This window comes from Lissotriton helveticus, chromosome 11 (genome assembly GCF_964261635.1).
Source record: "Lissotriton helveticus chromosome 11, aLisHel1.1, whole genome shotgun sequence".
Taxonomy (NCBI): Eukaryota; Metazoa; Chordata; class Amphibia; order Caudata; family Salamandridae; genus Lissotriton; species Lissotriton helveticus.
The window spans coordinates 131,604,506-131,619,451 of NC_136072.1; the positions used below are offsets into that span (position 1 = coordinate 131,604,506).

At 38.3% G+C, this 14,946-nt stretch overlaps 1 protein-coding gene across 1 annotated transcript in view; it reads left to right on the forward strand.

Moving 5' to 3' along the window:
- The window catches only part of OTOL1 (otolin 1), a 54,733-nt gene extending 40,437 nt beyond the window's left edge, over positions 1–14,296 (forward strand). The window contains exon 5 of the mRNA XM_078665381.1: positions 12,476–14,296. Coding sequence (XP_078521507.1) covers positions 12,476–13,374 — 899 coding nt within the window. The 3' untranslated portion in view covers positions 13,375–14,296. The remainder of the gene's footprint in view (positions 1–12,475) is intronic.
- The last annotated feature ends 650 nt before the right edge of the window (positions 14,297–14,946 follow it).

Below are 14,946 nucleotides of genomic sequence, written 5' to 3' on the forward strand. Positions count from 1 at the left end.
GATCCACTGGAGGCTATTATGTCAATGCAAACAGCAGTAGAAGCAAGCAATCTTCAAACACCGATCAAACCAAACAATAATTGTGTACAAAATATCTGTCAAGTTTCAGATGCACAAACACAGAGCAAGTGTATGTATCCTTTAGAAACTGAAAAAGTGGATAAAGTAAACATAACAAAGGGTCATGTCACAGATTTTGAAATGTTAAGTGTAGTACCAGCAACCCAAAAGGAACAGAGTGATCTGGACGCAACTGAAAAATCATTGGATATGTTGACTGCCAGTATCCCGCCACCCTTGGAGGTAAATGTAATAATTGAGAAAATCAAATGGGAAATTAGTTCAGAGACTAACTCAATTCAATTCAATTCAATAATCGTTATTTCGATTCAAAAAACCATAACAGATTACATTCAATTCATTTAAAAAACATCACTTTGTAACATTTCAAAGGGCATCATGCCAGACCAGTACAAAATTATTGAGAATCAATGTCCCAATGCAAGACCTTTCTTAGACATTAAAAAAGAATAAATAAATATGAATAAAATCTTGTCATTAGATACATTAATTGATAAAATGGCCTTTGAGGAGTAATTAAATTCATACATTCATGGAACAATGTATTTCTTTAAAATGTGAGCAGTTCTAAACTGTTAATCGATCTAAAAAAGTACAAAAAAATTCAGTGGCATACATCTAATATGAAACAATGATGCATAATCCCTCTAATGGGGAGCCAGCAAGGTATAGGCATGGATATAGATTCACGTAAAGCACACACTGGTTCCTGTAAATATCTAGAGTTTCAGTCCTATACTCTTTCTTATTAAATGTACACCAAAGAGATATCTACTAACACTAAAAACTATTGCCTGTGTCATGTCTGATTGCAATACTCTTGCTGCCTCGTAACAGGATCTGATGCCCAAAAGCTTACAAATGGGTTTGATCCATTTCCTCCTGCAGTGTATATAACCTGGGCAGAAGAAGAGTAGGTGCAATTCGTTCTCTTTTGCACCTGTATGGCATATAGTACAACAACCATCGCTAATATCCCCAACGACACGGGCCCATTTTTCTGTGTTTGCATTTATCTGCAGAACACGTAGCTGAATTTCAAATAGAGGGATTTTGCCAGCTGCGGTTGTATTTCATCTAAAAAAGGATTTAAATTTCCCATTTGGTTTTATGGAGAGGAACCTTGTAGATAAAGTGCCTAGTTTTGAGCAGTAGGACATGGAGTCTTGCTTAAATGCCCAATATGTTAGTTTCAGCAATTATTTTGAACCCCTGGACAATTCATGGGGATGGTCCCAAAACTGCTTGAGTCCTAATTAATAAAACCAATCACGAACATGATTTAACCATGGCAGCCAAGTATCATTTTTAATTCTAAGAATTTCCTCTAGGCCTTCTCCATAATGAATAAGTTCATCTGTTGACCACAGGCGGACCCATAACAATAGTGGCTGTAGAGTTGCCTGCTGGTCAGTGCGACGGACATTTAAATCCATCACTAGTGATATTAATGGTGTACACATAGGTACTTCAACAAAAGGTAGCAAGGGGTCAAAGGCAAACACAAACTAAGTTACATCCCTACACAGTGACTGGAAAGAAAAAGGAAATGAACTACTGGTGTGTGGTGCGAATCACACATAGGGTCTCCTATCTCTTGAGAGAAGATTCCCATCAGTCACCACTGGGATCCGCCCTTCATCATCTGGGATCCTTCACCCTCGGAGATAAATTGTGGTACCCGTAGTGGACTGGCAGATGTTGAAAGCCTAATCCTACCTGTGGTGTCCATTGTGAGGGGAACACTAGATGCATTATGGTGACTGAAAGCAGTGCTAATAAGTGAAGTGCAATGTGAAGTTGTGGAAAGAACTATAAAATTAGGTAGAGAAGTGAAAAAATTATTTATTAAGGTTCACTTCAATCCTAAAATTAAAAATGAGTGCGCAGTGGTCTAAACAAATAACCACTGTTGGAGACGGGAGGTCGACATGTTTCTGCAGACTAATAGGATCCACGTGGTATCTAGCTGCTTCCTCAGGACCATTAACGCTACTGCTTGACAAGAAATCAGTGGAAAATGGAAAGAAATAAACAGATATCACCTGAGATATAGTGATACCGTCCTTCTCCTGACTGTGTAGTTCAGTGCCAGGAATGAATACATTCACGAAGAGACACACATGAAGGGAAGAAACAAAGTACATACAAAATTAGATATAGAGCACTGTGTTGAAACACATCTTTCTAACACAAATTGATCTCTTTTATAGCAGAAGTGTAGTACCCTACATGTACATATCATACACCTCTGTCCATAGCAACAAGCTCATGGCTGCTCACTTACCAAATTGGCAGGAGAGAGAAGTCCCACCTCACCTGGCTACAGCGCAGGTAAAACAGGGCACTGCTCTAAAATAGCGAAAGAAATAAATGAAAAAGAAGATTAGGACACACAAGGTGTCACGCTATTCTAGCAAAAATCATTGGCCACAAATCCATTTGAGGGGAATGCACCGACAGTCGTTTCTCAAATACTGCCGTATCGTAATTTAAGCATATCATAATGTTTTCAGCGTCATAGCTCTAGTCATGACAAAGAACTAGTTGATGCATAGGTATTCTAAACAAAGCCTAAAGTGCCCGAGTTCCCCTGCTACTGTTTCCATAAATGCTTGTTACAGACAGTCAAGGTCTCTAAAAACAGTCCGACCCCCAGAGGTTTAGTATTGGGGTCGATTGGTCACAATTAACAGGTTTGCGATTTACCGTCTTCAAGAGCCCTAAGTTCGGTAAACTGGGCATTCAGGACGTATCATGTTACAGAGGAGGTGACACAAAGACGGCTCTCCAAACCTCGTGAGAGAACAATGTAACTCTCAATCACCTGTGTCTCCCCCAAGGCTACTACCAATAGCGGGGTCAAACGCTACCAAGTGGATGATAAAAAATCATATATGCGCCTACCTGTCCGTCGGTACCCCGGGCGTCCCTCTGGGCTGTCGTGGGAGGTACCGACGCAGCGCGCAATCACCCATTCTATTTCCGCTTCGTCGCCAACAACAGTACACATAGGTAGGCTTGATAACTTTCTAAAAAATGTATTCTCGACCACAATAAAAGTATTCTTTATTATGTGACCCCACAATTCCCCCCCGTATAGGCATGCCGACTGCACCCTATATTTATATAACTCAAGTGCAGGAGATACAGCTTTAGACAAGCTACCCCCGTGCTTCCTTATTATTGGCACTGAGTTTTGGAGTAATATAGTCCTACTTTTTTCCAACTTTGGTCTCCAATTCATTTTAGAATCGCATATAATACCTAGATAATTAAAATTTAGCACATATTCTATCTTCTCATTTTTCACAGTTCGATTTTTTAAAAATGATTTGTGTGGGTCAACTGCCATGTATTTCGTTTTGGTAGAATTTATTTCCAGGCCCTTCTTTTCACAATAAATCTCGAAAGTATTTAATAAAATTTGCAGACCCTTGGGGGTTTGTGATATTAAAATTGTATCATTGGCAAATAAAAGTGCCGGTAGTGGCATCCCTCCTAACTTGGCAGAATCATGTTCGCAGCCCAAGAGGTATTCAGGGATGTCATTGACATACAACGAAAATAAGGTAGGGGCTAGCATGCTTCCCTGCCTTACCCTCCTTTTTATTTGTATATGATCAGTAAGTTCACCATTTTGACCCCATCTTACCCTTGCAAAGTTATCCTCATGTAGTCTTATAATCTGTACAAGGATTTCTCTTGGAACACCCTGGTTTTTTAGAGACTTCCACAAGAGATTTCTGGGGATGAGGTCAAAGGCTGCCTTAAGGTCCAAAAAGGCAATATGCAAATGAGCTTTCTTAACTGTAATATACTTCCAAATTATACAAAGAAATCTAAAAACCTGATCTATTGTGCTAGTTTTGGCTCTAAAACCTACCTGATACTTGGATAGAATACTGTACTCCCCAATCCAACCACTCAATTTATTTAAAATTTGACGTGCATATATCTTTTGTAAAACATCAATTAAACTAATCGGTCAATAATGCAATGGGTCATGGCGGGTTCCCTTTTTAAAAATGGTTGCAATCTCTGAACCCTTCCACGTTTCTGGAATCGGTGTACCTGTTGCAACCGAATTACATAAAAATGAATGTAGGGAGCCCAAACCTCTTTTTCATGTTTCCATAGATCACCTGGTATATTATCCAGTCCAGGCGCCTTCCCAGCTTTTACTGCATTTACTGCTACTAACTCAATATTACAAGTAGCAAAACAAGAGACACAAGAATCAATCATAGCTGGAACAATACCGTGCACAGCTAGCAGTGACGCATGTGGTGATATCGTTGGGGATATTGTTCCCCCAAAAAATCTGACAAGGATAATAGTATATTGTATTATCTTAACACGGATGAACCGGATGGATATAAAACAAACAAAGGAAAAAATAAAGAGGAAATACAGCTATGTAGTACACCGAGTGATAATTCTACTTTTAATAACAAAATATCCTATTGTACTACAAAAAAAGTAGAGGGAACTCAAGTACGCCATGAAGGTGGCACAGATAATGTAACTCTAGTTGATTATAATGGCCAAAAAAATCTGAGTAACCATCAACACCATAATTCTACAAATTCAACTACAAGCAACCAGGAACTAGGGTCAATCTGGGATATTTTCTATCATACATCCACACTGACATTACAAGCTCTGACATTTCAATCAAATGAAATGGAGATTCAAGTTGATTTACTTAAAGTGAAGGCAAGCTTGGTAGTGGGCGTAGATCAGAAACTGGTTGAGTTGAACAGCCTGATAAAAAGAGCACAAACGCAGGCCTCTACTGCAAACATTAATTGAACATGTGCCCCCATAATTGTGCCCCCATAATAAGCACATTAATAACATTACCAGAGGCAATGACAACAATTCTTGAAGACGTAAAAATAAGTCTGCGAAATGGGAGACATAAGGAACAAGGGGTAAATTGGAAAATTAATGACACCAATCCGAAAAACGAGGCAAACCAACAATGTGACTCTGACCATTGTATCTTACCCAAGGAAATGCCCTACAGAGGTAGCTTACCTATGTTAATAGGCCATAACCAGAGACACGAAAGTAGGATTTCTGATGAGGCAAAGAAACAGGTCAATTCACGTATAGAAGAAATCGTGAAAGAACCAATGATAAATGAACTTGAATCCCCACCACCTATTGAGATGAAAGCACCAAAGAAAAAATCAGGTACAGCTACAAATAAGATCAAATGGAGCCCAATATTGGCAATAAAGGATACTAGAAGAACGGAAGTAGACAAGAGCCAACAACAGGATATAAAAAAATCAGTATGTTTAAATGGTGAAGAAGCCTCTACTAATGGGGAGGTCAGGGAAGAGGTATCTCCAAAGTATTATGTATCGAAAAAGCATATGGAAAAACTGCATAAAGCAAGGAATAAGGCAAAACACAGCTTTGTAATAACAATACAGGTTCTAGAAAGTCAGACTAATGCTTTGAGAGATGATGACGCTAACCAAAATGAAGGCTTTAAGGGAGAACAAGATAAAGACTCTCATGTGGATCAGAGCTCTCTAAATAACGGAAGTAGTAAGAAGTACTACGCCTTATTTAATAAAGGCACCAGAAAATTATCCTAAGGAAGACAGAAATGATACACAAAGGCAAAAAGGTATAGATAGCTTATTATCCTCTAGTGAAAGAAATCCTTATGATCCAGAAATAGATGGAAAAGAGAGAGGTTGGTTAGGATCCTATGGTGTAACGGAGAAGACTCCAATGGACCAAAATGGAAAGGAAAAACCAGTGAAACCAAATATCCCTCCTAACAATGTAAAACTGAAGGAGGAGCAGGGTGAGAAAGTAGAAAGACAACTCCTACACACAATACAAAGAACAATACAGGTACAGGTGGAAAATAAGGATGATATAAAAATTCCAACCACAAATGTAAGGATCAAGAAGGGAAGAGATAATGAGGATGAAAATCAAACACAACCTATATTCCAAAGAACATTTCAGGTCCAACATAATTTAATCCACTGTGTATGTGAAAAGATGGACACAGCTAAGAAGTTAGCTACAATCGAAAAAAAACAATGTCCCTAGGAATGAGGCCATGGACGGTCAACTAACCCCTATAACACTAGAACCAACTCCGTGCCAATATAACATAAATCACAATGGTCCTCAGGATCTCCAAAGGCAAATAAACATGACTCACAAACAAATAAGGGAACATGTCAAAGAGCCTCAGCAGCCTTTAAATTATGACCTTCTACCAACTATAGATTTGGGAAGTTTAAAGACAAAAATACATGATAAACCTCAATTGATCTTTACTCTTGAATATTGTTCTAGAGGCAGCCATAATATTCTAAATAGAGGAAATTTCCTCCACCTCTTTAAATCTTTTCACTCACTAAAAAAAGTGAAAACATTGAATCCATATTAGAAAAACAGAAGTATTGCTTGATTAACCATCGGATCCAGTGAAAACAGAAAAGCCAATTGGAGTAAATAAAAAATGGATTGGCATGGCTCTCCATTGCACTAAAACACAATGACAGAATGCAAAAGTAAAGTCAATAGGCAAAATAAATAAAGAGAGTGAAACATTAAAATTATGCTCATGGAATATCAATGGTCTAAGTAAAAAAATAAACAATGCTTACTTAACCCCAATGACTAGTTACTATCATGTTATACTTCTACAGGAAACTTGGTCTGTCAACCCTGTAATGCTTGAGGGATACAAAGGATACTTTAAGCATGCAATTAAAAAAAGTAAATGGCGGCGGTTTACCCACATTCATCGCTTTAGAATTAAGAGTGGATCACGAGCAAGTTTAAATGAATAATTTAAACTTATTGATAGTGAAGTTACTGTATATGGAAAATAATCTATTAAAAAACTTTGTTATAATAAAGGTTGTTTTTACTGAAGGATTTGTATATGAATTGTATGTATTTTAGTACTATTTTAATAATATATTATTATTAAGGTATAAACTACTTTGGTGAGCAGGACTATTAAGTAGCAGAACTGGTGTCTAAAGGTTTACAATAATGTTTTTAGCTTCCTTCTTGTTTGAAGTAACATGCTAATATATGAACTCTTCATTAACTAATCAAGGCATTGTAAATTACTTATTATATACTGCATATGTACTTTAATGTAACCAGTTATGATGCTTTAACCCCTTCCCTGTGGGTTAATTCCCCCATGGTGCGGGCAGGCGGGGGGAGGGGGGGGTGGCGCCACGGTGCTCGTGATGAGACCAGCTCGTCCTGAGTCACAGTGGAACTGTGCTCATGACGAGCTTGTCTCGTCACGTCCCAGCCCACTGATAAATTCACTCGCACAGGCAAGGAATTACTCGCGCATGGGCGGAGCGGCGTCATTATGACGAGACCAGCTCGTCATGAGCACAGCTCCACCGTAACTCATGACGAGATGGTCTCGTCATGTGCACCAAAGAGGATAATACCCTTATTTGACTGATACAAGCACTTTATATGTACATACATATTATTGGCTGAAGTTGATCTGAGAGATAGAGCAAGAGCAAGAGCGGAAAGTAATCTGGCATTGTAAATTGAACTGATGCACTGCACACACAATTAATTACAGATCGTGATTTTAGGAATGATTGCAATATAGATTTACGCAGGCTACATTATCTAGTTATTATACAATTCCACATGTTTCTATTTTTTTTACTTGTTTTTAACAAAAATGAATTGTTAGATCTTGTTTAAAATGCTTTATGGTCATATTGACCGAAATAAAGTTTTACAATACAAATGTATATATACATCCTACAGCTAGTGCAAGAACAAATATGAGTACTACCCTGGTTACATTACTATCTAAGCAAATGATGGATGACCCCTTCATAGAGTATACTATCTCAGGGGAATTTAAACTTGCTTGTCCTCTATATGAGAGATTTAGTTTATCCAGGAACAAGATTATCTCTGGGCAATCCCACAACAAACACTTCCCACTATACCTAACTCCTTCCAAAGCCAACTAGGTGCAACATTTGTTAAAGATTTAGAAGCGCTGGGTTTAAGAATTCTAAATGGGAGGTTATCTCAAGACTCCCCACCAGCATGGACATTTCAATCGCGTGATCATAAATTGAGAATTGATTACACAATGGTATTGTTGAATATCTTTATCAATGTGACCTCTTTTTCAATTGGAAAAGCGTCTGAGAGTGACCACAGGCAACAAATACTTATTACCAATTTGACCGTTAGCAAGCATACTGTATATGAAACATTGCCCGTTCCGATGGGTTCAGTAAATTATAGGAAACTAATTTGAAAGAAGCACAGCAAAGAAGATACTAACAAGGTGACCATTAAATTGGTAAAAAGACGTTTTGAGGATAAAACCTTAACTGTGATTGACCAATGGGTGGATTTTATACAACAACTTGTCAATACCTTCAATCTAAAAACTTTTAAAAACAAAAGGTGCAAGCAGGAAGAGGGAACAAAATTACGTTAACCTTAAAGACAAGGATTATGAAAAGAACGCTTAACCAATTGAGGAGACAGATAAAAAAGAATCCTAAAGATTTGGATTTGTGTTCAAACTTAAAAAGGGTTATTTGCAACCTGCAGAAGTTATTGTGGGACGCAAGGAATTAAAAAAAAAAACATGACCTTTGGGCAAAAGTGCTCTTTTGCAGCAAACAATTAAACTCCAGAGAATTCTGGAAGTTGATAAATGGCTTAGCACAACCAAATAGTTCAGCTGTTACATCTTCCTTAACAGAGAACAAGTGGATCAGGTTCCTGTCAATACATCCAAATCTTGGTGGGGTTAAAATACAGCTGAAAGTTAGGGCCAATATATTAGAAGCAACAAGGAAGGACATGATACAAGATATTGATATAACAAACTAACAAATATGTAAATTAATCCAGAAATAAAAAAATGGGGCACCTGGTTCAAACGGTGTCCTGTTTGCACTTTATAAGAATGATCCCAGTCTATGGTCAGGATACTTGACGAAGTTATTCAAGGAGATTGTTGGATTACCAATGATATCAGAAACTTGGAAGGGACTGATGATAGCTCCAATTTATTAAAAAGGAGATTGGTCTTTGCCGGAAAATTACCGACTCATTACGCTCCAGGATACCCATGCCAAATTGTTTGCAGGTGTATTGATATCAAACTTAACAGAATGGGTAAAAGAAAAGCAGATAATCCCAACGAATCAAACCGGATTTATACACGGCTTAGGTACTACAACAAATATCCTTGTGTTATCTGTATTAATGGACAAATATATTACCAAGAAACAGCCACAACACTTGTGCTTTGTGGATTTTAAGTCGGCTTTCGACTGTGTGCTTAGAAATCTTTTGTGGCAGAAATTGAAAGATCAAGGTATACCACTCCCCCATTTAAAATGAATTCAACTTCTTTACACTGACACATGGGTCAGAGTCCTGATGGGAGATGGCCTGAACGGCCTGAGATGCCCTGAATGTAACAGAAAAAATACCAACTTCTTCTGGTTTAAAGCAAGGGTGTGTACTGGCCCTGTTGCTTTTTAACTTATCTTTAGCTGATCTAACGCAAGCCCTGGATGAGGTCAATGCTTGTCCACCAAAATTAGCCAATACTCCGATATCAAACCTGCTATATGCAGATGATGTTATCTTACTTAGTCAAAGGAAGGTCGGACTACAACGCCTGATAAATAGGATATCTACCTAAAACAAATAGAATGGAGATCAACGAAACAAAGACAAAAATTATGGAGGGTAACAAATACTCATGGTCAAAACATAAGTATAAATGGATTTTGGATAATTCACAACTAGAACAAGTGAATACATATAGATACTTATTAATATTTGATGACCGAGGATCATTCCAACCACATAAGATTGACAAACAACGGAGAGCAAATATACTGCTAGCGGTTTTCAGAACCATACATAAATCGATAGGACCATTGTTAAAAATAATATCAGCAAAACTTTTGCTAACTCTAACAAACGGAAGTGAAGCATTGTTTGGAAAAGACTCAGTCATAATTAACAATGCAGTTACAAAAATCTATAAAGCCCTCTTTTTAATTCCACATAATGCATCACCCGCACAGATACGAATGGAATTTAACTAATCAGGTACTTGCGCGAAAAGGCCAATTTGTTAAAGTGTGGAAAAGGATAAAAACAGATACTGTAAATCCAATGTCCAAATTATTGTGGCAGGAAATAAATTTTAATTGGAAAGCCCAGGCGTGGAAATACCTATTTACATCATTAGAGGAATATTCAGTAAACTCGGACTGGGAAATGCAAATTACATTGAACTCATTTAAAAAGTTAACAATAGCACAACAAACATTTATCACTTCTCTTGGATAAAGATAATTTTTCAAAAAGAAAACATGCATGGCCTCTAATGAATGGCTATACCAAGGTAAAAGTTCAAATGTACCTTGAAATTCCTTGGTCTGTGAAGCACAAACAATTATTTATAAAAGCTCACTTTGGAGTATTTCCAGACACATGTCACCTAAGGCCATGGTTGAGTACAGAGGGACCAACAACCTGTAGCTTATGTAAACTTGGTGAAGAGAACATTATGCACCTCCTTTGTGTCTGTCGATAACTGAAAGTTGAAAGAATATAGGGGCATATTATCAAGGGGGTTTATCTCCGCTTTTTTGGCTTTAAAAGCCAAGAAAGCGGAGATAAAATTATCTCCCTATTACCTAGCTGTCGCTAACACCAGTTATCGACAGCTAGTAGGAGATAGTGACCATCTTGGGCCCCGCTTTGCATGTCAGTGAAATTTATCACTAATGACATGCAAAGTGGGTGTGCCAAGATGTTAGCGACTGGAAACAGTCGCTAACATCTTTATCTCCTATTACCAACTTTTGGAGATATTCGCGCTAAGCGCGAATATCTCCAAAAGCTAACACCTACCCCTGAGCAGTTCTTAGCCATGTTATCCAATGGTAGGTGGATAACATGGCTAAGAGCATTAGCTCGGTAATGCATGAATATCGCTGACTTTTCAGCGATATTCATGCATTTCGGTCGATTTTTATCGCTTTTGCAATAAACATTGATAATAGCAAGGTCTATCTGCAATAATTTCTGGCGATGCTTAGCGTTAAAAAATTTGTTGCTAAGCATCGTTAGCGATAAATATCGCTTAACGTTGGTAATATGCCCCATATACTCTTAGAGACATTTTAATGTTCGAGGAATAAGGAGTTGCAGACAAGCCTTGATAAGATGCCTCCATACTGACGATATCATTTTAACTTCGCTTTTGTAAAGTTCGTAACACAATTGAGAATTAAGTTAGATTACCAAAAACTAATAGAATGGAATGTAGGATGTACATAATATGTGAATAGTACAATGAACTTGAAGCCCAAATTTTTATTTTTGATTTTATAATTGGATTTTTTAAGTAAGAATTACTGCATATATATTGTAAGATTTTAATTAATCAAACAATAAACATTTTTTCATTTCATTACTCAAGGGCAAGAAAATCCATTTGATTTCCTGAGCCAATTTAGTTCCATCTTTACTCCAAATCCCATACCATACAGTTAGATTTGCTTCACTAATATAACAGTCAATATAAGGGACTGCTGGCTCTATTTGTACTATGTATGAGGGAGTTGAATTAGTGGTTGCTAATAGTCTTCTTAGAAAGGTGTTTTCTAGGGTCTGAAGTGCAGAGTAATTAGCTGTTCCCCATAACGTTGCTCCATAGCAGGTTGCTGTAAGGCACGTACACCTCTAAAGCATCAAAAATGTCCTGATTGGCTTGTTACCTATTTTTTTGAGAATCTAAAGATGGCCTCTGTTGACCGTAAAAATTTTAATTTGCATGAATCAATATGTGCACCCCAGTGGCCCTTAGATGTAAATAACAAGCCCAGGTATGAGAATGAATGCGTTTCTGGTATGGGTACGCAATCGACATGGTGTGTCCGAGTCTTAGGTTTCCCATTCCCACAAATCATTGTAAATGTTTTCTTTAAATTGGGTTCTAAATCCTTTTATTGCATATATTCTGCAAATCTTAGGTTCTAAAAAGTCAACTGATAATGTTTCCCAACAGAGGGCTTAATTTAGAGTTAGGTGGATAGATTACTCTGTCACTACATCCTATGGCACTTGAAATAAAGTGGAGGGTATATCTGTCATACTTGTGACTGAGTAACTTGCCCCTTGTTCTTCTAACTGTTGTCTAAGGCATTGATTTGAAGGGCACTGTTTCAGGTTTACAAACATTTAGATGTAGGACAAAAGACTATTTACAATACATAAGCAGTACAGTCCAAAGGGTGTTCTTATTCTTGCAATGTATGTATATTCTTGCTGTTAACAGTTTACTCTATTTTTGCAGGGGATTCTGGCCTTAAAGGAGATAAAGGAAACATTGGACTTCCAGGACTAAAAGGACAGAAGGGATCAAAAGGTGATACCTGTGAAAATGGCACGAAAGGCGAAAAAGGAGACAAAGGGGACCAAGGCTTCACTGGATTAGATGGTGAAAAGGGAGACAACGGAGAGAAAGGGGACTTTGGAGACAAGGGAAATGCTGGAGAAATAGGAGAGAAAGGGGAACCAGGAGACATGGGACCAATAGGGCTAAGGGGAGAAAAAGGTTTCAAAGGAGACCCGGGTGATAATGGACTCAGTGGTGTAGATGGAGTGCATGGAGAAAAGGGTGATGCCGGCATGAAAGGTGAGAAGGGAGATATAGGACCTGTTGGCCTCATGGGTCCTCCTGGACCAAAGGGGAGCATGGGTACCAAGGGCATTCGGGGGGCCTTGGGAAAGAAAGGTGCCAGGGGGGCAAAGGGCTCCAAGGGGGACAGTACCAAGGCGGCAAGGTCTGCATTCAGCGTAGGCTTGTCAAAGCCTTTTCCACCACCGAATTCCCCAGTAAAATTTGATAAGATCTTATACAATGAACAGGAGGACTACAATCCATTATCAGGAAAGTTTAACTGCACCATACCAGGCGTCTATGTTTTCGCCTTTCATGTGACAGTAAGAGGCAGACCTGCCCGAATAAGTATCGTAGCTGAGAGCAAAAAGCAGGTTAAGAACCGTGAAACCCTTTATGGTCAGGAGATAGACCAGGCCTCATCCATGATCATTTTGAAACTCAATACTGGCGACCAGGTTTGGATGGAGGTTGCCAGAGACTGGAATGGGTTGTATGTTAGCAGTGAGGATGACAGCATATTTACAGGCTACCTTCTCTATCCTGATGAGATACTTGAGGCTGCTCTGTGAAAGAACTCTAATGATGTTAGGCGCTAGCCTATATTGTTTCAGCTCTTAAGGATGTAGAAATTTAAAATCTCACTTGATGGTAAAAGAATGTAATACGTTTATTCAACACATATTTACAATATTTGTAATGAGCCAACTATGTTTAGATAAACATCTATAATCAACCTTTTATTTGTGTGTGGAATGTTGGACCACTATAAAAGGATGGCACATAAATCATTCCAAGTTTGCTCAAATGTGATGGTATTGCCTAACTAAAATTCGATAGTCTTGCCTAACTCTATTCACTTCTTAATTTTAAAATGAGTGCATGGGACTGGGCGTTTTTTTAAAAATGGTTTCTGATTATTGAGACTGCCTTTTATTTCCTACCCTCGTGGAAATTCCACTTTACCAGTTAACCGTCGTTTGTGGAGCATCCAAAATCATAGTTGCAGTTTGGAATTCGTTAAAGGTGTTTGGTTGTGTCCATTGTTTTAGTTGGTTTTCTTATTTATCCAGTAGAATCTGCCCTGTTTTTCAGCTGCACTTATATATTCTACTGGATCACAGTGAAATCCATGTGAAACTGATGAATTGGAGTTCCCGCCATTGTGGCGACTAAAATTTAAATTATACTTTTGCTGGCCTCGATTATTCCATGAAAGGTTTTCGCTCGTGGTCCATCTATCACAATTTCTTTATTGTTAGAATCTGGTTTTAATTGCAGCATTTATTATATATTGCATGCAAGTAAATTCACAAGTATCTATATGTTAAATATAATCCGGATTAATATTATTGTAGCCCAAAAGATTACATTGAAGCAAGTCAAACAAAATAAATGCGAAGCAGTCTGCATGCTATGTGTCAATATTTCAGCTGCCTGAGTAATGAAAAAGTTTGGGAGAAAATTATGAGAAATTCCCCGATTAAAATGAATCCTAACAAAATAAATTGTGTTCCGTGTTTTCATTCTCAAAGGTCAGCATGGTTGCTAGTTGCAAATCCACATTAAATATCTTTCATTATTTAAAGTAATCTTCTCTAATACAGTGAACGTGGCATCCTCGCTGAGGGCACAATTTCTGTTTCCCTTTCTATTCAAAATGGCTGAAAGTTGTCATAGTGGTGGAAACAAATGTTTTTACATGTGGTGATATCTGTTTTTTTTTCTTATCCAAAACTATGCACACCACACGCTACAGCAAACTAAGCTCTAAAAAAATATTTAAGGCAAGCCTTCCAAATTGTATTTAGTTTCAAAATGGGCTGCAACAATCTTGTGCAGCTGGACCTGAGAAATCTAGCCAGGGCCGGACTGGTCGTTGCGGGCACCGGGCAATCCCCCGGTGCGCAGCATGGGTGGGGGCCAGTTTGGGGCCCTTTGGGACCGTTTTTCTTACAGGGCCGTTTTTGCAGCATAGCTGCAAAATCGGCCCTATAACAAAATTGGCCGAAAACCGGCCCCGGCAAAGAACTCGGTCGCACCCCCACACCCCGATGCCGAGCACTTTGCGAGGGCCGGTTTTCGTCCCAGTCCGGCCCTGAATCTAGCACATGACTAATGGGAAAGCAGTGCAAGTGAAAAAA